Source organism: Gopherus evgoodei, chromosome 10, assembly GCF_007399415.2.
Source record: "Gopherus evgoodei ecotype Sinaloan lineage chromosome 10, rGopEvg1_v1.p, whole genome shotgun sequence".
NCBI lineage: Eukaryota > Metazoa > Chordata > Testudines > Testudinidae > Gopherus > Gopherus evgoodei.
Genome location: NC_044331.1, coordinates 25,038,677 through 25,066,143, shown reverse-complemented (window position 1 = coordinate 25,066,143; position 27,467 = coordinate 25,038,677). Strand labels below are relative to the sequence as shown.

Sequence of the window (27,467 nt, the reverse complement as noted above, 5' to 3'; positions counted from 1 at the left end):
TTTTCCTCATGGTGTCCACGTAGAGCGCGTGCACAGCGGCCTTCAGTGACTTCTCCAGCACGCCTCTGGCTCCAGGGCTGACGATGGTGTTGCCCTCCGTCTCGATCCGCGGCACCAGGACTCCCAGCTCCTGCCGTTCCTTGCTCCATACCCAGCAGCAGCCCAGTCGTTTTCCCAGCCGGCGCGTGGTGTTGCAGGCGCGGGACCACAGCGAGGCGATGTCGCCCCCGTCCTGGGCGAATTCACCATCTAGGGAGCCGCTTAGGAAAGTGGCTACATCCGGGCCAGACGGAGGCCTTCCAATTCGCTTCTCGATGACGGTGCATAGGGCGGCCGCTGCGACGTTCTTTACCATGGCGTCCGGGCACGTCAGGAGGCGGAAGGGGTGTGTGACGACTGCGATGTTGCAGAGGTCACCCATGCAGGGGATGTTGGCACCGCCGTGCCTGTGGGCAATGTATATGAGCTCATTGCTGGCTCTCTGGGGCAGGGACAGCCACTGCTTAACCAGCTGCCGGATGGTGTTGTCCGCCTTGTTGAGGGGCACCTTTGCCATGGCGGAACCTCTCAAGACAAAGGCGATGCGGGGGATCAGGAAAGTGTTGAGGGCGTTGATCTTCTGCCACGGCACCAGCAGGGATGCATCGATCTTGGCAGCGTCCTGTAGGATCTCCCAGATGGTGTCCTCAGGGGTCTGCCGGACGCAGACGCCCGTCGGCGTGCCGAGGTGTTGGTACGCCTGCCCTTCTGCCAGGGGAACGACGGACTCGCCCTGGATCTGGAACTCTGTCGTCTGCACCGAGTCTCTCTTGCTCCCTTCGACATGGAGGGATGCGCACTTCTTGGCGTTAAAGCGGAGACCTGTCCAGTCAGCGGCTCTCCCGATGGTGTTGAGCATGTTCTGGAGCCTCTCGAGGTCATCCGCGATCAGGACCAGGTCATCCGCATAGGCCAAGACGCTCACCCTCTCGCCGTGCAGGTCGAAGCCGTCAGCGCGGTCTGAGATCGCCCGCAGGAGAGGCTCCATGGCCAGGTTGAAGATGATTGGGCTGAGAGGGCAGCCCTGCTTCACGCCGCTGTGGATTGGGATCTCGGCGGTTTCTCCTTCTACTGAATGGATGGTGGTGCTGCAGTCCTCGTAGAGTTCCCGGATCAGGCGTAGAAAGGTCTCCGGCATCCCGAACTCCTGTAGCGTGCTGAAGATGTGGTGGTGGGGGATGGACCCGAAGGTGTTGGATAGGTCGAGCCACGTTATCGCGCACTGCTTCCGTGCCTGCTAAACATTCATAGGCCCCTTCATGCTTCGGCCACCATTCCAGAGGACATGCTTTCATGCTGATGACGCTCATGTAAAAAATACTGCATTAATTAAATTTGTGACTGAATGCAGCACATATTGTTTGTTTTAAGAACACTTTCACTGCAGATTTGACAAAACGCAAAGAAGGTACCAATGTGAAATTTCTAAAGATAGCTACAGCACTCAACCCAAGGTTTAAGAATCTGAAGTGCCTTCCAAAATCTGAGAGGGAGGAGTTGTAGAACATGCTTTCAGAAGTCTTAAAAGAGCAACACTCCAATGCGGAAACTACAGAACCCAAACCACCAAACAAGAAAATCAACGTTCTGCTGGTGGCATTTGACTCAGATGAAAATGAACATGTGTCCATCCGCACTGATTTGGATAGTTATTGAGCAGAACCCATCATCAGCATGGACACATGTCCTCTGGAATGGTGGTTGAAGCATGAAGGGACTTAAGAATCTTTACTGGCTTGTAAATATCTTGCGATGCCAGCTACAACAGTGCCATGCAAACACCTGTTCTCACTTTCAGGTGATACTGTGAACGAGAAGCAGGTAGCATGATCTCCTGCAAATGTAAGCAAACTTTTTGTCTTAGTGACTGGCTGAAAGAGAAGTCAGACTGAGTGGGCTTGTAGGCTCAAAAGTTTTGGATTGCTTTGTTTTTGAGTGCAGCTATGTTTGTACGTAATTCTACATTTGTAAGTTCAACTTTCATTATAAAGAAATGGCACTACGGTACTTGTATTAGGTGAACTGAAAAATACGATTTCTTTTTTTTTTTTGCAGTGCAATATTTGTAATAAAAAATAAATATAAAGTGAGCACTGTACAATTTGTATTCTCTGTTATAATTGAAATAAATATATTTGAAAATGTGGAAATCATCCTAAACCATTTAAATGAATGGTATTCTATTATTGTTTAACAGTGCAATTAATCACACGATTAACCACAAGTAATTCTTTTAATCACACAATTAATCACAATTTTTTTTAATCGCTAGACAGCCCTAATAACGAACCATCAATGTACTTTTAAAATTAGAACCTGGATAAACACATCTAAGTTTCACCGCGAGAATATTTGGTAACATAGTAATTAAATAATAGTAGGAATGTATAGTAAGATAGTACTTTTCATCTATAAATCTTACAGATCTTCACAACAACAGATATCATTATTACTCTTTTATAGAGGGGAAAACTGAGGTGCATTGAGTTTGAATCCCAGTCCTGGGAGACGCTGCCACCAAACTGGGGATCTGATCCTACAAATCTTTATTATTGGCTGCAATGCTTGCTACCCCGAATAGCTCCACTAACCTCAACATATTTTAAAACAACAACAAATGGAAATGTAATACAATATTTGTTCAATATTTATTTAAAGGATGCAACAATTAAGACTTTTTTTGAAAATATGATTTAAAATACAATTATAAGATGATCTGAGTAAGTTGCCAAAGGGCGTTAGAAAATGTCTTAGTGTTAGTAAGTACTATCCCAGTAGGACATGGGGGTTAATAATCAACCACTCACAGTGGTAAACACTTGCAGCATCAGGCCATTGGAATGGCTCAGCAATGGTAAGCAGAATCATTCTTCCACAAGATTACTATACAAATGAGTTTGACAGATACTAGTCCTACTTCATAAAGGTGCTGGTTTGCATTTAATCCACAAATATTTAGTTTCAGTTATGGATTTAAGCATGCAAGGCCCTTCATGGAGAAAATATGTAATAATGCTGTACATAATGAAGTTATGAATCTAAATTTGATTTACTGCATACTGTCGAGAAAATTCATTCCAAGCTTTTTTTTACAAAAAATTTGTTTCAGGCACAGATGGAATTATTCTTGGCCATAGTCTGAAAATTGTGTCCTCTGTTGTAAAAAAACAACAACACATTTTTATTATTTGATAATAAACTGAAAATCATGCAGAAGTGGAAATATTTTCATTACACTTTGTTTAACAGTGAAATTAATCACATGATTAATCACAATTCTTTTAATCACACAATTAATCGCGATTAATTTGTTTAAATGCTAGACAGTGCTTCATGCAGCTGCAATTTGTACTTCATTACTATTAATTGTGTTTGATATTTGATTAAGTCTCAAATGTATTAAAATAGGTGTTAATAAATAATATTTTAGAAATCATTAGTGTATTTTCATTTGGTAATGAATCAGAGGATTATTCCTTAAAAAATGGTTAACATACAAATAATAGCAATGCAAACTAAAAAAAATGAAGAATTAATATATTAATTATTCAGAGTCAAATTGTGTTTGTGCCCCTTCTCTGGCTACCCACATGATAAGTAGCAGTGTGGGAGTGGAAGCAGGCTCCCCAGAGCTGCTACTTTCCCTTCCTTCCCCAACCTCCCCAGTGTAGCTAGGGGAAGGGAAGTGGAGATTGGAGAAATGAGCAGATCCTTAATTCTATTACCACCAAAGCACCAGGCAGTACACACTATGCCAGGTATTGACACAGCACAGTTTACTCCCTGCCTGAAGGTGCTGGGGGGAACCAGGAGAGTCATGATCTCTCTCCTGGACTTCTTTGCCACTTCCTGAGAGTAGGTATTACATCATCTCATGATCTCGCCCTGAGTATGCAGCACACTCTAATTCCATACTGAGTTTTCAACAAGTGAAAACGACCCTTGATAAGCCATCTTTCTTGTCTTGTATAGTGTATGAACCTATTTAAATTATTCTACCAGGAGTCTAACTTTAAGAGCCATTCCAATGATATCAAACAGAAATCTGTTTAACTTCACTTCCCTATACAGGATTGGCACACTTTGATCATTTGTGTTTTCTAATAGTCATGTCATGATGCCATGTACTTCTACAAAAGAGAGGCATTCAGAAAGAGAGTTCAGTACTGAACCTGAAACAGCAGGTGTAATTTTTAGTTTCTTAGATGAAAAAATTATTGCAAGCACTTTCTCTAATGATGGAGACAAAGGAAAGATGACTACACGTTCTATTATATATGTAGAATTATTCCTGTAACTAGTTAGAGGGAAAAATCTTAGCTGGTGTTTCCACTAACGATGGCAACACTCTCATCCGAAAAGATGCTGAATCTTCACTGTAATGTTTCTCTATTACTGACTTATGCAAAATTGCAAAAAATACACTTTTTAAAAGACAGTCACTATGCTAATTTCCCTGAAGGTTCTATTCTGCTGATTTAGGGCCAGATCCATTGGGTCCAAGTACATCCACTGAAGCCAATATCCCATCTGAGGTACTGGTCTATCGATTTAATACAGAGTTGTGATGAGTTTGTAAGCTTCTACCTTAAATCAAAACAAAATTCTTCTGATGTGAATTTCATTGAAAATGTCACAAATAATGTGCATGCCAATCTTTATGTATGTAAGAGCTTAAAAAAAAGATGTGACCAAAGTACGCAGTATGCTAATGTTAACTTATCAAAGAGACTCGGAGCAAAATTTTCAAAAGCATCTAAGTCTCTTTTTCAGAAATGACTAAGGGTACTGCTACACTTGGAGCTAGGGTTGTGCAGATATAATCACACTAGCTTTTATTGAGCTAGAGCACTAAAAATTGTAATGTAGCCAAGGTAGCACAGACAGCAGTAAGTAGTGGCACAGATTAGCTGCTCAAGTACAAACGCACCTGGACCCTATGAGTATGTGCTTGGGGAAGCTAGTCCATACTGCTATTCACTGCTGCCCACGCTACTGTGGCTACACCATTATTTTTAGCATGCTAGCCCAATGAGAGCTAGCGTGAATATGTTGACATGAGCTGGGAATCACAACCCTAGCTCCAAGTGTAGATACAGCCTCAGACACTTTTGAAAATATTATCATCCCTAATGTCATAGGGACAATATTATAATCCCTACATCAACTCTTAGAAAGTAGATACTGGGAATTCTATCATATTGCCAGGATAAAGAAATTATACTTACACCAAAGTTGGTAGCAGCAAAACGATCTGAGGCAGACACATTAGTTGTAGCAATAGTGTGAGCATAAAAAGCATTTATGTTGGCCAGCAAGGTACTCATCACTGCTGGAACTCCAGAACACATGTATTTAGAAGACAGACATGAAAAGTGCCTAAAATTCAAACAGAGACTACTATTAAAATATTAGAAGTATGCTATGCAGATACATTCCAACTGTTCTCTGGCCAGCTTCTGCTTTCATTTCCACTGACGTAAATTCCAAGTAACATCATCAGCTCCAAATGGCAACTCTTGGGACTTACAGTGGCATACATGAGATCAGAATCTAGCTCTGATCTATACTACTGCTATGGGTTGTACACTGCTGATTCAAAACCGAATACAACTAGAAATGTTAACTTGTATCAATTTCAAAATAAAATGTGATTATGTATAGCATTATATTTGACTGTATTAAAAGAAAAATGTTTATCAAATATAAAATTTGATATCACAGAAGGCTACAATGGGTCTACACCAGCCAGGTTAGTTTCAGGTTGGAAGAGTTCGGGTGGTAAGTATAAAGAGGATGAAATTTTTCTAAAGTATTATTGAGGCTTATTTTTTAGGCTATTTTATTACCAAGAAGTGGGACTTCCAAAAGTCATTGACACTAGAAATCTTTCCATCTTGCTTTACACTCAAAAGAAACCAAAGAACATCAATATTGGTAGTGCACCAGGCAATAAAATACTGAATATCTGATTTCCACTCAGGTGAGAGTGCAAAACCCAGAATAAATGGTGTTCTTCTAGAGTCATTATCGATTGCTAATCATTCTGTTTCATCTAATTATATGTAGTTGTTCTATGTAATTCTGATTACTGATAAACTAATGAGAACACAATGTCAGCTGTAAGGTCACAGAACACTTAAAAAAACATAGTATAAGTCATAAAGATGTATTATTACACTAGGTAAAAAAAGATGAGGAGTTCAATTTCAACACTTCTCCTGAACTTAAAACAAAGTTGATGCTATTGTTGGTACACACTTTTCTGTTTCATTTGAATGAAGAAAAAAAAAGAAAAAGACTTTGAAAAATACAAAATACTGTAGATTGTACAGAAAAAAAAATGTAATACAAGCATTGAATGCTTAATTTTGTATAGGTGAACTTAAGCCAAATATCCTAACTCATGCCATTGCTAATGTCACCTTCCACTTACACTGCTTGTCCATATCTCCTCCCCCACTTCAATCCTGTCACTGGATTCTTGTTTATAAAACACATTAAATCCCTCTACATTCCCACAACTCCCCACTTAATTTCACACAGCCTATGTCATTGCTTTCATATCTTCCGACTTTCCTATTCACCACCTGTGGTGCTCCCAATCCCTTCTCTGAACTGCTCCCTCAATCTGCTTGTGACTGATCATGTCCTGATCGGTCCCAAAAGCTGCCATTGCTCAAACCCCCTGCTGGAGAGAGAAAAATGACTGTCAGGATCCACGGTACCATTCCTGGCATCATGCCTTCAGTAACACAGATTCCTATGATCTCTTGGAACAGTCTGTCTCTTCATGTCAACCAAGCACAACCTCTCCCTGTCTTAAAAGAGGCCTTTTCCAGGCATAGGTATAATTTCAGAAGGGATGCTAAGAGAGGAAAATAGGGCTGTCTTGCCTCCTGCTTCCTTCCTAGCTCTCAGACTGGTGTGGAAAGGTCTGCAGCACCAAAGCCAAAAATGCTGCTGTCAGCTGCAGTGGGCAGCCATCTCTCAACCCCCTGCTGTGTGAGAACAGCTCTCAGAAATAAAAACTCCACTCAACACCTCCATGCTCAGCCAGTAAGGAGAACGAGAAGAGCCTAGAGGAGAGCTTCCTTTTCTTCCTTCCTCCCAACAAGCCGCCCCGCTATATCCTGCATCATGTTTGGTGGGGGAGGAGGAGAAAGAGAGAAGACACACAGCTGTCCCACTTCCTTCGGGGGGGGAGGAAAATAAGTTGTCTCTGTGATGGAGGAGAGGTTCCCTCACTGGGGACACAAAGGAGCCCCTGGCATGGTATGTTCAGAGGATGAGACGCAGGGAGCCTTTGGCATGGAGGGCAATTAGGAGACTATACGAGGGGTTCAGGAGGAGGATAGAGTACCTCTGATTGAAGGATCCAGGGGGGACAGAGAAGGGTGGAGGAGAAAGCAAATGGCCTTCAGGGAGGTGCTTACAAGGGTGCCGTCACGTTGCCAAAAACTCTTTCGAGTTGATTGCCAGTCTCTCAATGCAAGGTGTTTTTCTTGGAGCCCAACTTCTGGAGTGATGTGATTACATGACAATCTTAGCTTTCATTAAGAAAAGCTAACTTTCTAGCCCTGGTGGCTGTTGAGAAAACCTCAAAAACATGAACTCAAAGGGCTCAAAAACCAGGCAGCAAATATAAAAAACACAAAATTGAGTATTTTTAAATTTTCATTATTTTTAAGCTAATCTCATGATTTTTGTGGGCCTGAGGCATGATTACTGAATGCTTGGTTTGGCACTGGTGTTACTCATTTTTTACCCAGGAAAACTCAAACCTCAGGAACTGGCCCTTTGTAAATTCTTTGCAAACACTATATACATTATTATTAATAATTAAAGCAAAAATGCCTGCCAAACTGATGTGAGGAAAACCTCAGTGATGAGGCAGAAGCATGTTGGTGATACATCAGTTTAAACCTGTACCAATCACTATCTGCTTCATGAACACATCAGGGAATAAGAGAAGATAGAAACCTGCAGCACCAACAAGGCAGACACTTGGATGAGGAGATTGTTCCCATTACCATCTTTTGCTACCTCCATATTACAAGTCTCAGGCATCAAGAGTCAGGAATCCACAATCAGGAGTCAGACTTAAGTATATCTGATCTCTAATACTGGATCTTTTTTACATAACTCCTGAGATGTCCTAAAATGGACACCATGTGTAACACTGACAGACCCTGGTCATCGGGGGGGCAGGATCGAACTGGAGACCTGTGGAGCTTTGTGCATGAACCTCTACCACATGAACTAAAAGTCAACTGGTTGTTAGCTAAGGCTGTAGAGCAAACTCATTAATCTCTCTAGGTGGTCTCAATGCCACTAGATGGGACAGAACACCACACCCATGCACCTCCAGACAGAGCTCTTCCCCACTAGCCTTAACCAGTCAGGAAGGACATTAGTCAGTGCTACAGACATTTGAGCTTGAATCAAATGACTTGTATCCCATTGATCTCAGAGCAAGATCATCACAAAAGAAGTCAGAATAGATTCCAGTGTATCCCCAAATGTTCCAACCACCAGTAAATGCTACAACCATATGTCTTGTCTTTATTTTAGTTTAAAACATTTTAGGTTTTTTTCTAGAAGAATATAACACGAAAGATGTAATCAACTGACCCGTGTAATTGAAATGCAATTGGCTGGAAAAAATTATTATACTGCAATTTTCTAACTCCCTATAGCAACTAACTCAAGACAAGTAACCTTATAGTTTTGTTTTAAAATCATGACTTCCAAGAAATAAACAAGTCATTAATTTGTGCAGCCACAAAAGTCTTCAAAAATACCTAACCTTCTATTTAGTTTTTGTTATTTTAAAATATGTTGCAAAATTCTTAACAGCTAAGAACACAGAGGATTCAGGCACCATGAAGGGTTAGTGAGCACTGGTTGCAGGGATGAATCTATCCCTCACTCCCAACCATGAGCCAGGCTGTGGGGCTGGAACAATTGATGCATCCCCCTAGGGCTGATGCTATACCTTTAAAAATCTGGTCTAACACTTGAAACCTGAATTAAACTGGTCATCAGCATATTGATCATAACCTCCCTAAGGCCTGAGCTCAAATATTCGGTATGCAATATTTACACTATTTTTGTATGACTAGCTGAGAAGCGTAATACTCATACACGTAGGCTAAAACATTCCAACTCTATTTACTCAGCAGTAGGGTAGTTACTTGGTATTAGGAGTCCAAAAGAATGAAAATGGGTGTAAGCAGTGAAAAAGGAGGAAATGGAACACATGCACCAACTAAAGTAATGCATGAAACTAATCCTGGGAAGTGCTCTAAAAATGTCAATGTGCAAATGTAACTACTGATAGTTCCTTAGCAGGGACTTTAATTTTAATGTTGTAGGTATTACAGTCTGGTACTAACCTTAACAACATTACGGCCATGGTATTTACACAAAGACAAACTTCTTAAAGATTTGTCCTCGCTTTTCAAAAAATACAAATACAAAGAAATGTGCGTTAAAAAAAAAAGTGCAGCAGGTCTTTGAACAATATCAGCAATACATTAGGCATAAGCACTGCATACATCAGTTTGTCTTTCTCCATCTATTGTTCTATTTAGCAAACATTTTGCTAGTGCAAGGAATTTTTGCTAGACAGTTTTTTCTAGACAGGAATATTTTGAGTTTATCAGTTGCTGAACTGACAAGGGATCCAGTGTTCTATATCATAACTAATGGAGTTTTCTTATATACGAAGGCAGAAAAAAAGAGAGCAATTATAAAATATAAAAAATGGGAATAGGAATGCATGTTTTGCATATGTTCCAGGCCATTAAAAATAAGTGGCTGTTTATCTTAATAAAAAATCTTTCAATATTCCAACAGTATAGAGCCATCATCATCTTTCAAAAACGAATGGAATAATTAAAAATAATTTTAAAAAAAAATCTATCCTTGGAGGTGCATTTTTGTCTCTCCCTGACATTGGAGAAAGCCTACATTTGCTCGAGGAGCAGAATTTTCCCCAATGTCATTCTTTGGTTTAATTACCTGGGATACTACAGTATGATTGACAGTGGGGCTGTAGCCGGTATCCCGAATGAGTTACTGCACTTGCCCTTCGTTTCTAGAGACCCTGATTCAAGGTAGAGCTGTACAAACAAATCCAACTATTTTTACATATGAACCTTTTCATAGTTTTGTTTCAAGCTGTTGCACAATTAACATTTCTGTCAAATTGCTAGTTTCACATCAGTAACAGGGTAAATGAGAAGTTTCTCATGATTTTGATGGGAAGTGACACTGATCTGAAAAACCTGATTTTTTTTCTTTTAAATTTTGCATATGCAGTTGGAAATAGGCAGATTTCTGAGAGAAAATGGGCTAACAAAATTTCACTTTTGTGAGAGAAATTGAGCAATTAAAAAAAAACCTGAACACCTCCATTTTTGACGTTTTTGAATTTTCATTGCTCACTTCTAATTAACCTCTAGCCCTAGGGTCACAAATGAAAATGACATTTATTATCTCATTCTGCATCCCATTTTTCCACAACAAAAGACCCACTCTAGGGCACCAGCACCGAGGACAGAACATGGCATCTGTATGGGGCACCCGCCCTCTGCAAGGATCTGGGCACTGGGTTAGATTGAGACTATATGATCAACCCTGAGAAAGGGCTAGGCGTTACTGCATTCCCTGGAGCAGCCTGGGCTAGAGATTGTGACTCAATCACACTCTCTCTCCTGGCTCCCCAAGGAGGGAGTAAATTGCACCAGAAATAGGTTCAGTGCAGTTCTTTGGCACAGTTATTCTGGCCAGTGCATTGGGGGTAGTGTGAAGGCTCTGTCCCATCTCCACCATGTTCAGCCCACCTGCACAGAAGAGGGTCATTGTGGCTCTGAGGGGCCTGCTTCCCTTTTCAAAGTGTTATCCGCAATGTAGGTAATACAGGCAGGGGATTAAGGGAATATCAAAAAAGCCAGGCCACAATCTGGCACTTAAACATTTAATATAAACGGTGGTGCCTGCTCAAGAAATGCCCATGAGGTTGAAGGTCCATACTGGGAAGTTTGGTTTAAATCAGTTTCTTTAGCTCTTCATTTTCAAGAGCAATATATTCATTCACCAACATTAAAAAGGAAGAAATTGCACCAAGGAGTTCAAGACTTAGAAATCATTATATTTTTATTTTAATGAAAATGTTACTCTCACTCTAAAATGGCTGTACCTTTAACAATACATGGACAAAGACTTTAGAAATAGGAATCCAAAGAGCTAAGAGTCTGTTTTTTGGAATGGAATAAATTTAAATTGTTCTTAGCACTTCATGGATTGTAAATTGCAAAATTTGCTGGAATTCTCCATAGGCAACCGTTTAGCAGAGTTACTTTTAACCTACGATTCACAGTCATAATATTTTATCTAATATTTATGGCTTTTTGTTATTCTCTGGTGTCATATTGTTTTTATTTTCTGACACACATTAACTCCATCCTAGCTGTTTAAAGAACATGCTATTGTAAACTTTAGGTACATATAGCTGCTCAGCAGGAGTTGATAATAAATGTGCATAAATATACTATACTATGTTAAGTCAAAAAAATCTAAAAAGATATTCTACAGTCATATTTTTTGGCTGGCATAAAGCATTAATCAAATTATAAAACTATAAAATCTGGTTATTTAAAATGTAGTAGGAGGAAAGAGATTATTAGACAAGATAAGTTCTGGTTACTACTAGACATACCAATCCAGCACCTCTCGTTTAGAGACCACCGATACAATTCCATATACTTCACTGGAGATATACTAACGTAAGAGAATTAGGACTTGAGCCTGCAAACACTTATGTATATAATGTCATTCCCCTGAATTCAGTGGGGCTGCCTGTAAGTATGAAGTTGAAAGGTCAGTGCCCATTCAAGAGCCTCAGTCCTTGACTCTGGGCTTAATAGTACATTGTGTGAATCTGAGAGGGCGCAAGGAAGTCAAAGGTAGCTTTACTTTGCCTTTCAGCTCCCTAGTTCCTAAAACTGGCTTTGGGATGGTTAAGTTGCCTGTGAAAGTTAGAGCAACCTCAGTGCTGCTCTAACTTGCAGCAGCTGGCAATGTTCCTCAAAATGCCCTTTCTGACAGCTGTGGATTGCCAGAAAGCAGTAGTGCTCTAGCCACTTTCCTTCCTCTTGCAAGCTACTCATGATTTAGGCCAATTTTATGACCCCCTTTACACAGTTGGAGTAGGGAGGACATAGAAAGAACTAGGATCTGGCCCAAGGTGTGGATCTCAGCCCTTTAATTGTGGCACTTCCTTAGAGCTGGAACTCTCACTGAAGTGGACTGTTTCTATGAGTATGGATTAATCACATAAATTACACTTTGCAAGCTTAGTCCCAGGTTTTTTAAGGTCAGCCATAAGATCAGTGTAACCTGGTTAATAAAAGGAAATTTGTGTTTTGCTTTTGGGAGCCATTTTCAGCCATTTTGCCTAGTGCATCAAGTGGCCAAAGCACAGGGGGGAATGATATAGGCTAGAAGAGTGCCGTAGGTCACAAATGATACCGTATGAGACTAGACTGTATTGTAAGATAAAACAAATTAAAATGCCAATATCTCAGTTATTTTTTAGAATGAAACTACAGGCTTTAGAAATGCTTACATTTTTCCACAGCATGGTTAAAAAGCATGGATTATTAACATCAAGCACTCTGGCTTCAATTTTGCAATAAAATTAGCTTGGTGTCAAAATAATTTAAAATATCTAAATGCAGTTTCCTTACTGTATCAACATAGTTGAAATTCTAAGTATGTAACATTTAAATTGCTGTTAATGAGGGAGCTTAGTGGTATATTTTCAGCAGCAGTAGATCTGCAATAATAGTCTTATATTGCAGGGTTTTAGAACATGAATATAAGGAAAATCATTTGAAAATATAAAATTTCTTCTATTGCCTTTCTAAGTGTTATTAGATGACATTTTTCTTTTTTCACACAAAACTGCAAGACAAATAGGTGACTAAGTGTACTAGCACTGTAGTAAATATGATTTGAGAAGTGGAGCCTAAGCATCCCAAGTAGATGGGGAATAAAGGTCCTGGTCTACTCTCTTGATCTTATATTCCACAGAAGAAACCTCATGCCGATCCAAGGAATAAGGAAATGCAGTTTGTAGCTTCCTGATCCTAAAGCTGCTAGGGTCCAGCTTACTCCTGGAGTTGGTTAGGGCACCCCAGCACCCAGCTGCCATGGTATGTCCTTTCTATGGTCCTGTCAGCAGCTGAGGAATAGCTGGAGCATAGGAATGACTGTTCCCTGTTCCCAACATGTCTCCCTTCACCATCCTGGCCTACTCTGGGAGCACCACCCCCCCCGCCCCACACACATGGTGTATCACCTGTTCTGGAGACTAGGAGTCTGTCAAAGAGACTCCCTACATCAGGAGTGTGGCTTGCAGTCTGCTTTCAGCTATTTTTCTTGGTGTATCTTTGTGGCCAAAACACAGGGGTGAATTCCCCCTAAAGCCCTGGAAAGAAGAGCCTGTGATCTAAGGATCTGATTCTACTTTCTCTGAAGTGAACAGCAACATTTCTGTTGACTTGAATGAGAGCTGGATCAGGTAGAAAGCTAAGGAAACTCTCAGTTGCTCAGTGGGTGGCATGGTGCTACTGCATCTATAGCCAAAACTGACCTGGGGCCTGATTTTCAGAGGCAATGAAATCCCACTGACTTCATTTGGAGTATGATTGCTCAGAATCACTGAAAACCAGGCCCACTGTCTTTATTTATTGCTGCCCTAAAACAATGTAAGATCACAACCAATCTGCAGGGCCTGTGACTCTTCTACTCTTCATGCTAGAATGAATCTCATCAGCCGCTGAAGCTGACAGAGTCACATGCAGGACAGGCTAATTAACGAGCACACCTAAATGAAGCAAAAGCTATAGAAGAAAATGACCTTAGTGGGTGATTGGTGTGCTTCCTGCAATGCAGCCACATTCAGTAAAGACTAGCAGGCAAAAGAAGTGATACAGCAAATGGAAATTACACTGCTGGAATGAGAATTATGTTGTTGAGATAGGAGAGTTAGGGGCTGTCCATGCTGACACTTGCTAGTGAGAAGAGAAGATGCAAGGCTTATTGTACTTGACTCTGCTATAGAACATGCCCAGGCCTCCAAATACATAATTTCAGCATCAGGGTATTTGCCCCTGGTTTGGCTATTTCTTTTAAAGGGAAAGAAATGAGACTGGACTGGGGAAGAAGACAGAAGCATCTTCTCTATTTTGTTACCACTTTAATTGTAAGTTTCCCAGCCTCACTCACATGATTCTCCTTCAAGTTTGCAGCATACATCCCCATACTACAATATGTAATACAGATCCTCAGAATGGGGGACCAGTGGAAAATTTAACCCTTTTCAATGTATCTAGGTGCTTTCCTTCATTACTGCCCCCCTTCTTTGTCAGTCTCTCTCCATTGCCCCAAATGTCTTCCTCTCCATGTACTGCTTCTGTTCTATCTGACTGCACGTATGTTCTCTATATACTGCACGCTTCTTTCAGTGGTGTGGACTGTGGACATACCCCTAGGCTGCAGATGCAGCCCCAACTGATACTATAGGCCAAAAGAATCTGGTCTTGCACACACAGAGTGCATGCACAGCCAAGAGGAGTAGAATCCATGTGTATAGTCACTCAAAGAACCAGTAGCTCAATACAGGAAGGGATGGTTATGGTGAAGGAAGTGTAGCTGGAGGAATTGCAGAGCTGCAGCTCTGGAGACAGGAATTCATGACTGACATACAGAACAGCTATTGCACCAGCAGTGGCTTTGCAAGCCTCTTCCCACTGCTCCATCCCCAGCCATTGTACCTCAGATAGGGTTACCAACTTTCTAATTGCACAAAACCAAACATTCTAGCCCTGTGCCTTCCCCAAGGCTCCACTCCTGCTCGCTACATTCCCCCTCCCTTGGTGGCTTGCTCTCGCCCACCCTCACTCACTTTCATTGGGCTGGGGAAGAGGGTTGGGGTGCAGGATGGGTTGAGGGCTCTGGCTGGGGGTGGGGATGAGAGAGGTGGGGCTGGGGATAAGGGGATTTGGGTGCAGGAGGGAGCTCCAGGTTGGGGTGTGGGACCAAGGGATTCGCAGTGCGGGAGGGGGCTGCGGATTGCGGCAGGGGGTTTGGGTGTGGGAGGGGGTGAGGGATTGGGGCCAGGGGTGTGGGCTCTAGGGTGGGGCCAGGGATGAGGGATTTGCGGTGCAGGAGGGGGCTCTGGGTTTGGGGAGGGCTCAGGGCTGGGGCAGGGGCTTGGGCTTGGGGTTGGGGCACGGGCTTATCTCAGTCAGCTCCCGGTCAGCAGTGCAGCGGGGTTAAGGCAGGCTCCCTTCCTGTCCTGGCACCATGCTGAGCCCCGGAAGTGGCCAGCAGCAGGTCCGGCTCCTGGGCTGAGGGAGGAGGGGCAAGAAGCTCTGCACACTGCTTTTGCCCTCAGACACTGCCCCCCAGCTCCCATTGGCTATGGTTCCCAGCCTTAGACCTGCAGCACTGCCGACTGGACTTTTAACAGATCAGTCAGCAGTGCTGACGGGAGCCAGCAGGGTCCCTTTTCGACCAGGCGTTCTGGTAAAAAAACGGACACCTGGAAACCCTAACCGCAGACCTTTCCTGGAAGGATCAGGTCTAAGGATGAAAGGGCCTCCATGGCCACTTAACCTCTCTGAAGAGAACAACAACAAAGGTATTAATCAGTGCCAGTTGTTGTGCTTTTTGTGAATTTTAACAAAAGATGTGAAATGGACAGAGTCTGCAAACCAGAGCTTGGTGTGTCAAATGCTTACAAAGTGTTCCTCTGAGCCAAGTAATTACATTCAAATTCTCTTTCTGTTGTACACTGGAAAATTGCTTTTCTTTTAGACTGGAGATATATTTACCACATGGGATCTGCTCTTTATTCTGATCACTCAATTCTCCAAAGCAAGAAACTGCAAAATTTCTCTTAAAGATACTCCACAAAAAAGATGTCTTTTTATAAACACAAGCAAAGCCAATTGATGATCACTCTGAAAGAAAACTCCCTGCAGTAGAACTTCAGTATTTTTACCAAGATGCTTTCTTGAGCTGTATGAGTGTACATACTCTTATGAGTTGCCCACTAGATTTGGCTGAATAATTCACTACACAAAATTTACTTGATAAATTATCAGTTTTTTATTCACAAATTGTCCACAGGTTTGTGAACATGTTTGTTATTCAAAATTAATTACTTCCAATTACTTAAACAAACAATACTTGGTTTGTAACTTATATATGAGCCATTCACTGTGAGCACACAAAATTTAAAATGTAATACGTCATGATAGGCTTCTTTTCCCTGACTGGATGATCATAATTCTTAGTCCCCAGTTTCGGGTAAAATTACTTGTGATTATGAATTTGAAATTCACATTCTGCAATATTCTACAATATTTGCTTTACAATTTCTAGTTTGGAATTCCTGACAAAATCAGTTCATAGAATATTTGTAGATGGCAAACACAAAAAGGAGACAAACCAATCTAAGCCAATTCATAAAAAATAAAGTGAATGAAGATTCATAGAAAATGTGTTGCAGTATCCGTTCAGTTCTCTTTCTCTTCCTTTTTTTTATGATGAAAATCAGGCTGTTACATTATTTACCAATCAAAAATTGCAGTTTCCTCTTTACATGAAAAATTAATCTGTCTATTTTTACTACTACTAAATGAAAACCTTAATCCAAAAGAACCAAACATACAACCCTATCTTACATCATATTCGAAATCCAGAAATAGTTAGATTTAAACGACACTGTGGAAAAATGACAGTACTCTCAAACTTTACAATAGATTTTTTTTATCTAGTCATCATGAAGTAAAATACAAAAAAAAAAAAAATCAGTAAAGACATTTTTCAGCGAAAGGTCTCTGAGTGATGCACGTTTATCCCCCAGTGAGATAACCCATCAAACCCCAGGGATAGTTAGATGGGAACTTTGTGACAGAGAATCAGACCTGTTTTTTTTCTGAGAAAGGCATCCCATGCCCAGGCCTTAACTCTCATGAGATTATCATGGAGTAGAAACCAGTACTGTTTTTGTTTTCATCAAGGAAGTGAAGGCAGTAGGCACCATGCACTGCATTGTTTTATACTATAAAATAAATGTCATTTCTCTTTAAATGACTTGGTCCTAAATCATTTATGGGAACATTGTACAATAGAAATAAATCTAGCTATAAAATTATAATAGGACATTAAGTAATAATTCATCTCTTTAAGCAAGATGTACCGATGTACAAAGTTAATGGAAAGATAAAGGAGACAGTGTAAATGCATCTAATGGTTAGAGCAGGGAACTGGGAATCTGAGGTTTAGGTTCTATGTATGCACACCCTGTGCATGAGTTTCCCTACACGGAGTATTGATTTAAAAATACCAGAGGGAATTGCAAACTTTAACTAATTCATTTGTCCAATGTGCTTTGAGATCCTTGGAGGAATTGCACTAAACAAGTGCATATAAATACAAAAATGCCCTTCTACCTTGCAGATAGAGATCCAGTACAATATTTAACAATAAGCTGCAGTAAATAAAAGAAATAACCATTGCAATAGACGGTGCCTTTAAATCCTGTGAGGAAAAATGTTGGGGTTTATGTGCCTTAGCATTATAAGAGAAGATAATTTGTTTTTAAAATATACTGTCAAGAAATGGTGGAAATAAGATACATGCCCTGAACAATAATAATTAAAAAAAATCTATAACAGCTACTTTTGTAGTGTCAGTGAATTTAATAATATTAATCTGGATTTCCATGAGCATGGTTGAAAGCGGAATTTGGTCCTTTTATACTGACAGATTTTCCACTGGGCATATATACTGTAGATAATGGAGAATTATTCTCCTTTAAGCTCCAGACACAAAGCCCCTTAAGTAAGGGGCTCTGTTCTAAAGTGACCAGAGGGTATTACAATTTAGATTATCTAGTGCAGACTACAAATCACCTACAAGTTTTAGAAGTTGTGGTCAGCATACCTTTTATATTTATTTATATTTTCTATATATATATATATATATATATATATATATATATATATATATATATAACATAAAAGCAACATATATAAAATTGTGAACTTGTACTATTGTATTAGTGACATCATCATTAAGTTTTCTGTACTTCTGGGACTGATGTTTTATCACTACAGCTACTGATTTATTGATTAATCCAAAAATAATTTAGACTGAGCCAAAGTCAAATGATGAAAATCAGAGTCTTTCCACTGACCTCAGTTGGCTCTGGGGCTGGCCCACAGAGATTATGATGGTCTATTGGTAAGTATACTCTGCGGATAAAAATAATAACTAATAAAACACTTTCACATTCTACTACTAACTGTGAAGTACTTCACTCTGAGTATTCTTTGAGAAAAAGATTTAAGAGACAGACTTTTTTTTTATCAGGATTGCATTTGAAAAGAAGAAACAAGGATGAAGCTTTTGAATTCTTCACTCCCCTCTGATAGATTTTTTAAAAAATTAGAAATGATATACTTACGTCATAGCTTGATAAATATATTCAATTCCATAACGCATTGCAAATTCATCTACAATTTCTTGTGCAGCAGCATCAAAGTATACCTTCCAGGCTTCATCTCCTCTCACTTCAGGGATTTTTACACTACCATTAGATTTAACTTCAGTCAAATAATGGAATAGGTTCTAAAGGTAAGAGAGTTTTTTCAAATTAATAGGAAATTTCAATATCTATGTGGCATTATGTAAGAATATTCTATATTATAAAATATTTTTCAGCGTATTCATTAATTTCAAATTTTGTTTGCCTCTGCAATTACTAATACCAAACTAACCATCACTTGGAGAGGAAAGACTAAAGCTTTAAAAATACATTTTAAATGGAGCTCTGCCAGTGCAGGCTAGTGATTCAGCAACCTGATCTATCTCCTTGACATAAGGTCATTTCAGTTAACCATTGCCGACAGAGACAATTCTAATGCTGTACAAAACAGTGCAGGAAGTTTCTCTTTTGTCTTATGTGCCCTTGTTAACGAATTATAACATTATGTTATAATGCTCACTGAACTGTCCAGCAGCTTGAAATGGATTTTTAACCAATTAATTTCAAGTTTCATGATTTAAAAATTCTGAGTTATAGGCAATTTGTTAAGAATATCTAAGAAATTACTCAAAGAATAAGGGACACAGCAAGGATTAGGGTTTAGCAACCTTCACAGCAAGAGCTATCATTTAATTTGCATGCAATGAGAGAGAATTTGTTTTTCTCAGATTGCCTGGTTTATCTACAAACAAATCCAAAAACCAGGACTGTTGAATTTGGTTTCCTGGATATTTTCAATGACAAAAGACTACCAACAACTCTGAGATCTCCATTTTACCTTTACACAACCAATTCTCTTTAGCCCAGTCCATAACCATGTAGAGAATGATCCTGCACCACTGATGTTAATGGAGTTCCACCATTCACTTCAAAGTGAAGCTGATCTGGGCCCTATACAACTTAGATACACACTATGCATGAAAACAGGTGCCCAATGCAATTATACCCTAGAGACAATTTTGTAGATACTCTTTAGAGCTTTAGTACTGTAACTTTCATAGCATGCCCATACAAAGTTTATCTATTTTCTTGTGCTTTGGGGATAAAAATTAAATCCAGTCTGACACAAACAGGAATTAACAGACACAGAGATGATCTCAAGTAGCTGCTGCTTTTATTTGTGATGAATTTTCTTTTAATTTATGTCAAAGGTCGCCTACTCTTGGGGCTGCTTGTTTCTCACCATCATTCCCAGGAATTCTTCTGCCTGGCCTCATATTATTATATTTCTGGGACATTGCAGAACTATTGCAGACATATTAATGCTCATCTGCTAGTGCTGCTGTACACTGTAAGGCACCCTTCAATGAATTGAAGGCCGGGACATACATAGATAATACAGATATTGTCCTTTGTTCAACACAGAGAATGAAGAGTCTCCCTTGCTCTCCCACCCCCTATCTTTCATATTATTTATTCCCAGTCACATAAAAGTCCTCCTAAGGGTCTAAAATTAGAAATAAGCCACCCAAATCAGTAGTTAAAATATTACTTTTTTTTCCTCCTGTCATGCCATATTGTTTTCAGATTTTATTAGATGCTTTCCTAATTCCATGTAAAGCTCTGACAACACAGTTTGATCCTGGACTTCTATTGTAGACAAAGTCCAAATGAAACTAACTGGAAATCTGACTGAGAAAAAACTGACCAGTCAGGCCCCAGGAGGGTAAATACTGCTCCCTATGGATTGCTATGGCCTGTGTGTCAACTATCCTAAACATTACATCACGGATTTCTTATGTCTCCCATGGATAATGTGGGAGCATATGCATTCTAGAGGTGGTTTTATTTATTTATTTATTTTTATAATTTAAAAATAAATAAATACAATCCTAGTATTCTTGATAACATTAGCAAGCGTGTGACTGACATTTAAAATGTTGAGGGTAGAGAACTGCGGAAGCAAAGCTTAGAAAGTCACGTGGCCATTTCACCTCTTTCTACTTTCTGATCATTTGGCAAGACCAATCTGCTGATGTAGTAGCATATCAGTCTCTCTTCCTTGGATACGATGACTTTGAATCTGGTCATGAGATTCAATCACTGATACATATTCCAAGAGTTTGAACTGAAAAACCTGTTGCAGTGAAACTAAATGTATCATTGTTCTAGTCTTCATAGCCCTATATTCTCTATTTATCTAATTTCTATGTAGCAAAATGATCTTGTACATGAACAAACTTCACCAACATACCTCATGTAAATATGTATATTGCACATGGTATGGAGCAACTTTCTCCTCTCCTTTTATTTCAACATTGATTTTCAACCTGATGGCACCAGAGACAGCTGATTTATCTGTTCGTTTTTCTGAAGAAACAGAAAAAAAATTGTTAATTTTTACCAAGAATACATTTTGTCAAAACAGAAAAACACTACTGCAGTTCTAAAAATTGTTTTGGTCCAAATGCTGTAATGTTATCTATGTCCCCAAAGTCCAGCTGTTAAGCACAACATATATTGATTTCCAGAGTTAGGAATTTCTAATGTAATATCATTCTTGACATTTTTGCAAACCTGAGCTCCCATATGGTCCAGGCTATGGAGTACAATAGAAGTAACAAATCTCCCATAATTTGTCACCCAAACAAACTCAAAATAGGTTGTACACAAATGTGTGTACTACTTTCTTTTAAAGGAAATGAGTTAATTCTCCTATTTCTTATTTACTATTTTATTATTACTATTGGTGCTATCCCACGGGTATTGCCCTCTTCACCAACAGCCTCAAAGGCATCCATGCCTGAGGGAAAACACCAAGTTCCGTGCATAGACGTGATACCTCAACTGGGGCTGAATCATACTGAAGAAAACATCTGGAGAACTTGCATGAAGCCATCTATATTAGTCTATGTAGTTACTACTACTTCTAATGCTGACAGCTGTTCTTTGATTTCACCTATTATTATTCCAGTCCATTCAAGCAGTGTAATCTGATTTAACAAGCATGACTTTTTTTTTTAAATAAATCTTTTGTACAGCACAGTGAAATGAATCATGAATAAAGGGAAAGGTATAAGGAGTAAGAATTTGGCATTCTTACTGATGCATTTCTTTTTTGAAACTTCCCCCTCCATCCCCCAAAAAATGTGTGTGTGCATGAACTAGAATGACATATACTAGCCTCCTTTTTAAGATATTACAATTATCAGGAGCCATCTATAACATTTATTGTAGAAGATAGTTAAAAGCTTTGCAGTCTATACTTTTTCTTTCTTTTCTCCAGTTATACAATAAGGGTATGTATTTTCAACATTAAATTGCTTCCAATCAAATCAGTTAAGCAACAATTTTTGAGGCATCAGTTTTGTCAATCGCTTTATATTATTGTATCAGCTTTATCAATTGAAAGATACTAAGGAAATCTTTCAGGATGATAATGACTTGTTGATCTTATTAAAAAATTACTCTGTGTACAAATATAAAAACATATGGCTAAAAGATTTGTTTAATCTGCTGCAAAGAATCAAACATTTTTCTTTACGTGTCCATATATTTCAATGGCTAATGAAACATTAAGTAGAACGGTGGAGAAATAAGGGTATTACATCGTGTGATAAAGATTTTTCCCAGAAAACACATGTTCCAACTTTGGCAAACTCCCTGTTACATACTTTACCTTTTGCAGAGCGGGCAATCTAAACAAAACGTTGTTATCATATTTATATTATCAAACAAATAGAGGAGAGTAGCACTTGAGTTACAGCACATCTAGTGGGTACAAACTTGCTTCCAGAAAAAAAGCAATATTGCATGCTTATCTTTAAGTAAGCTAAAATCTACTTCCAAACATTAATTATTTGAACAAATATAAATTGGCACATTGTTTGTAATCATGGGCCTCATTCTCATCTCTGTTACATGGAGATAAATGAGAAGAGAGTCCAATGATAACAGAATAGCACAAGTGAAATGTCAAAGGAAAATTAGGCCTAGGACTATACATAAACATATATTAAATGATAACATGATTATGATTATTATTTGATATTGAGTAAGCAAATTATTCCATATGTTTTTCTGCGGCTCTTTGTAGATTCATTTCACATACAATGAGGTGTGAATAAAGTGATATGAGGTATTTATTTATACTGTCCTGATAGCGGTAGCAAAGCTATCTACCAAATCCTTTGAAAAAATCTCATTTTGAATTAAATCAAAAATTTGTCTTTTGGAGTAGGAATTCCTTTAATAGTAGGCCTGCTATTCAATCTTTAAACAAAGTTTTATTTCTCTTAAGTCTGACTCAAAAGTGAGACCTAATTCCACCTTGACCTGAACCTGGAATCCAAAACTGAGTATAATTTTATATATTAAGAAGGAGTTTGGCAGAAGCCTCCAGGTAGATATTGAATGAACATGGAGTTACCCGCACTGTATACTTTTATCTTCTGGGTAGTCCCAGGCATTTAATAGTAAAGTTGCAACCTGAATAAAATCATAGCAGATATCTCCTGTCCTTCTTTTGGCATAGTTGGACAATTATATCTCTAAAATTTGACTCAAAAGTATGGTCTAATTCCACCCTTTTGAACCTGGAATCCAAACTGAGTATACTTTTTATATATTAAGGGGAGTATTATTTTCATACAACAAATATTCATTACGAAGTTCACAACACTATACATCTTGAGATTTTTTCTAAACTAATTTTAAGTGATAGAAAATGATTAATACCTAAGTTGTACCATACATCCATTTCTCCGCTTAGTGTTCTCACTTCAATGATTGTTTGTCCCAGAAAGTCATCTGATTCCTTTTTGAAATGTTGCTTTACTCTGGATTTAATGTCATCATCTTCATCCCAGACTCTTACTTTTATTCTGTCTGTGGAATTATGGCATTCACTGTAAAACAACACACAACAAGATACAGGCCATGATACATCTTCCCAAACAGACTTGTGAATTACTGTTTATTATTTATTAATTTTATTATCATAGTGCTAGAAACCTCAGTCATTGACCAATACCCCATTGAAACACAAAACAAGAAAGACAATCCCTGCCCCAAAGAGCTCACAATATAAAACAAGAGACAATCGATGGTAGGGAAGGATAATTATGAAGGAAGGGAAAACAAACAGCAGTAGCCTTCAAAACACAACTAATTTTTGGACACCACACCACTGGTGAAGATCCCCCTCTATAGGAAAAGACCCTGGCAGAACAGCTCCATTAGACCCATGCTGCCAAAGTGGAGGGCCAGAAGAACCACAGGGGCCTGGAACTGTTGTAGAGGCACAAAGATTCCATGTAGATGTACATGGCCTCTCATGGACCTTCTGGTCACTGCTGAGATTCTAAGAAATTTGAGGGATATGAGGGAGCGGTGGGAGAGAAGAGAAGTGCCCCACAGTATATTACGTGAGAGAGAAGAGGCAGACTCCATACTGTCTTGATGCAATGACAGGACAGAAAACTCAGAAAGGAAACTTTGCAGAGATTTCCTCCCATCAGCTCCTGTAGTAAAGCCCATCAGGTTGACAGTTACTTCTTATTCATATAACCACTGTGTAGCCAACTATTACTCAGTGTTGGCTTTTTAATGCCATCAGTAGGAATCCTCAGATATAGGAAATCTGCAGAACCACGAGCAAGCTGCAGTGTCAGTTTATAGGCAAGCTCACTTTTAGGACACTCTAGCTAGACTGATGCTTGCTTTCCATTATTTGTAGAAGCAATTACATTATTTCAGAGCTAAATCATTCTGTAACTCTACAAAAAAAGTTTTAAAATGTTACCTTAGTTTTATTTAACCTGCAAAACGGGTCTTAATTCAATAATAAGCCGGTATCTTTAGCATGGTCTGCTGGAGTAAGCATGAGAATGGCTGCAGATTTCTAGTCTGAGTTCCAATCCCAGCTCTATCACTAACTGACAGAGTGTCTCCGTTTCTCCAGTATTAACATGTGTGATGTTCCCCTGGTGTTATCTGAACCGGCAATCTGCCAGGTCACTCCAATCCTCGACTCTGGGAGCCAGCCTTACCCGGGATGTTCATGAACAGCTTCTGGTATGTAAGCTGCTCCCAGCTACGTGAGTGGGCACTTTTGGCCAGTTGCTGCATGGATTGTGTAAACTGAATGACACCAGCCCATACCTCCGGTCCCAAATATAACCCTAGGAACCTCCATCTTGCAGTGTACAGTTATGCCCACTGGATGCTCCAAGTTTATATGAATTCATCAATTTAACAAAGATATTGATATGCACCAGGCTTGTTATCACAAGGAGAGTCTCTGACATGCTTCAAACCAAATGCACTGCTTCAGGTAGAATAAACAGATTTATTAACTATAAAGATAGATTTTAAGTGATTATAAGTCAACACAAGTCAGATTTGATCAAATGAAATAAAAGCAAAATACATTCTAAGCTGATCTTAACACTTGCAGTGCTCTTTCAAACTTAGATGCTTCTCACCACAGGCTGGCTGGATGGCCTTCAGCCAGGCTCTCCCCTTTGATCAGCGCTTCAGTCGCTTCGTGGTGATGTCTGTAGATGAAAGTGAAGAGAAAGGAAGAGCATGGCAAATGTCTCTCCCTTTATCATGTTCTTCCTTGCCTCTTGGCTTTGCCCCCCACTTCAGAGTCAGGTGAGCATTACCTCATCGTAGTCCCTGGCTGACCAAGGGAATGGGAGTGACTCACTGGAGAGTCCAACAGATCCTTTGTTGATGCCTAGGCCAGTGTCCTTTGTTCCTGTGAAGCTGGGCTGAGTTTGTCCCATACATGCCCTGATGAGGTGTGAACTGCCCCTCCTTTCCTAGAGAGTTTTGCCTGGGCTTGTTTTAAGCCAGGAGGACATATTTTTAGCCTCATAACCATATATACGAAATTACAACCTATAACATTACTGTAACAACAGTTACTATAACATTACTATAACAACAATGCTCAGCGCCTCATAAGCCATCCAAAGACACTCAACATGACAAATGTTGCATTGAATACCACACCATCATTTTATAAGGATGAACATGGGGGTGTAGGGTGTTCCCCCGAGGTACAGAGCATTACAATGTGGTCATATGAGTACTTACCTCCCAACTGGCATTTCACAGGAGTGTTCCAAAAAGGCAGTAATTATGGTTGTTAATGACCTTTGCCACTGTAAACACTTTAAGTGGTAAGAGTTATTGCCGTCAGAGCCAATTGATAAGTAAATATGGCACACCCATCTTTTACTTTGCTTCATTGTAGCAGTTGTTTGGGTATCACAAAAATGCTTGTGCTAGACTAACTGCCAAATTTTTAAAATGTATAGGGCTTTGATAATTAACAAATAATAATAATTCACTCCAGTGTTTTCTAAAATATTGCCTAGCATCATGGACAAAGTCCCCAAATTGCATTTATAGCGTACAGTCCCGTATTGTATACACAGTGCAAACTAAATGAGAACATTTTCATAGACATTACAGTTCGAGAGACATAAAACTCAAACAAGGCCATGGTAAAGATGAAAGAGAATTATTCTTTTATTTTCCTGCTTCCTAATTTACTGCCATATCTTACTCTCCTGGAGGAGTGCTAATTCCCATTCCGATATCAACCAGGCTCAGAGAAGAGAATACAATAAAGAGGCAGAACCTGCGGCCCCTTGCTTAGAATCCCTTCTCCTCACTGGCTGTGGAGTCCTGATCCCAAAGGACTAAAGAGTTTCCCTCAAGCTTTCCCCATTCTGAAGCCCTCTCTCCATTTTCTACAGATTCTGCTCCCTCCTATTCCTATCAGTGAAGTATCCAGCCTAGCAATGCACTTTAACTAATAAGGCTAATAAAGCATTTCAGCTCACATCTGCATGTGAAAGCCAGCATAATCAGCTGTTTGCATTTGACTGATATACCCAAAATATCATCACTCCTCTGTAGCTGCATTCAAGGATTAATTTAACTGAGGAAAGAAAAGAAAGATAAAACATTGTATGGTTATTTTAGTGTTTGATTTGTGTGGCTGAGTAGCTAAAAAGTCTATTTGTCTTCAGAATGAATCTAAAAAGCCTGAAGAATATTTCCTCATTGGTTGCTCTAAGGAACTACATCATAACTGCTGTGATAGGAGAGGTGCTTTTCAAAAGATATGGGAGCTTGTGGTAAATCTAGGTCAATAAATAAACAAAACCAGCTTCCCGTAGATTGTACTTCAGTATGCGTTAATTATCTGCTCTCTTTTTCTGAAGAAAGCCAACACGGCCTTGAGCACGGCCATTCAACTAATTAGACTGCACAATCTAAAATCATAGGACCCAATCCTCAGGGTAACCATTAAGATGTGTTGGCCTCAGCATGACTATTCATGTGATAAAAGTGACTTATATGTGTAAGTGTCTCCAGGACTGGATCCTGGTGAAGTAACTAAAATGAGAGTTAAAGCATTCTCCAACTTTTAAGTCCTACAATAAGGTAGCTTGCAATGGCAATTGAAAGATCTTTCCTTCTCTCTTGGCATTTTTCAAGGACTCCATTTTTGGATTGGTGTCAAGAGTTTGGTATTGCATTAAGAAAGTATTACAGTTATATAAACTTTGGTTTGATGCTCATAGAGATGGATTACACCCCAGGAGGATCATGTGAGCTGCTGGTGTAGCCGGGGAAAGATGGCGTGTCAAAGGAAAGGGAATATGACTGTGACATTCCAGTGTGACACCAATCCTCATGTAGTTCTGGCTCCCTTGGAGCTGCTTGCAGCTAGTATAACTAAGAACAGCACTGAGGATGCTCTTGAAGCTGGGAGACCAGCCTTGAACTCAGCTTCAGAGGAGTGCAACTATGATCTGCCCACTGGGTGCAATTT

The 27,467-nt window shown here is 39.5% G+C and overlaps 1 protein-coding gene across 2 annotated transcripts in view; it reads right to left on the bottom strand.

Annotated features, from left to right (window-relative positions):
- Positions 1-27,467, bottom strand: part of UNC13C (unc-13 homolog C) — a 391,633-nt gene that overhangs the window by 198,940 nt on the left and 165,226 nt on the right. For both annotated transcript variants that reach the window (XM_030578419.1, XM_030578418.1), the window contains exons 10-13: positions 23,348-23,517; positions 20,865-20,980; positions 18,590-18,753; positions 5,268-5,418 (exon numbers count right to left, since the gene is read on the bottom strand). In XM_030578419.1, coding sequence (XP_030434279.1) covers positions 5,268-5,418; positions 18,590-18,753; positions 20,865-20,980; positions 23,348-23,517 — 601 coding nt within the window. The remainder of the gene's footprint in view (positions 1-5,267; positions 5,419-18,589; positions 18,754-20,864; positions 20,981-23,347; positions 23,518-27,467) is intronic.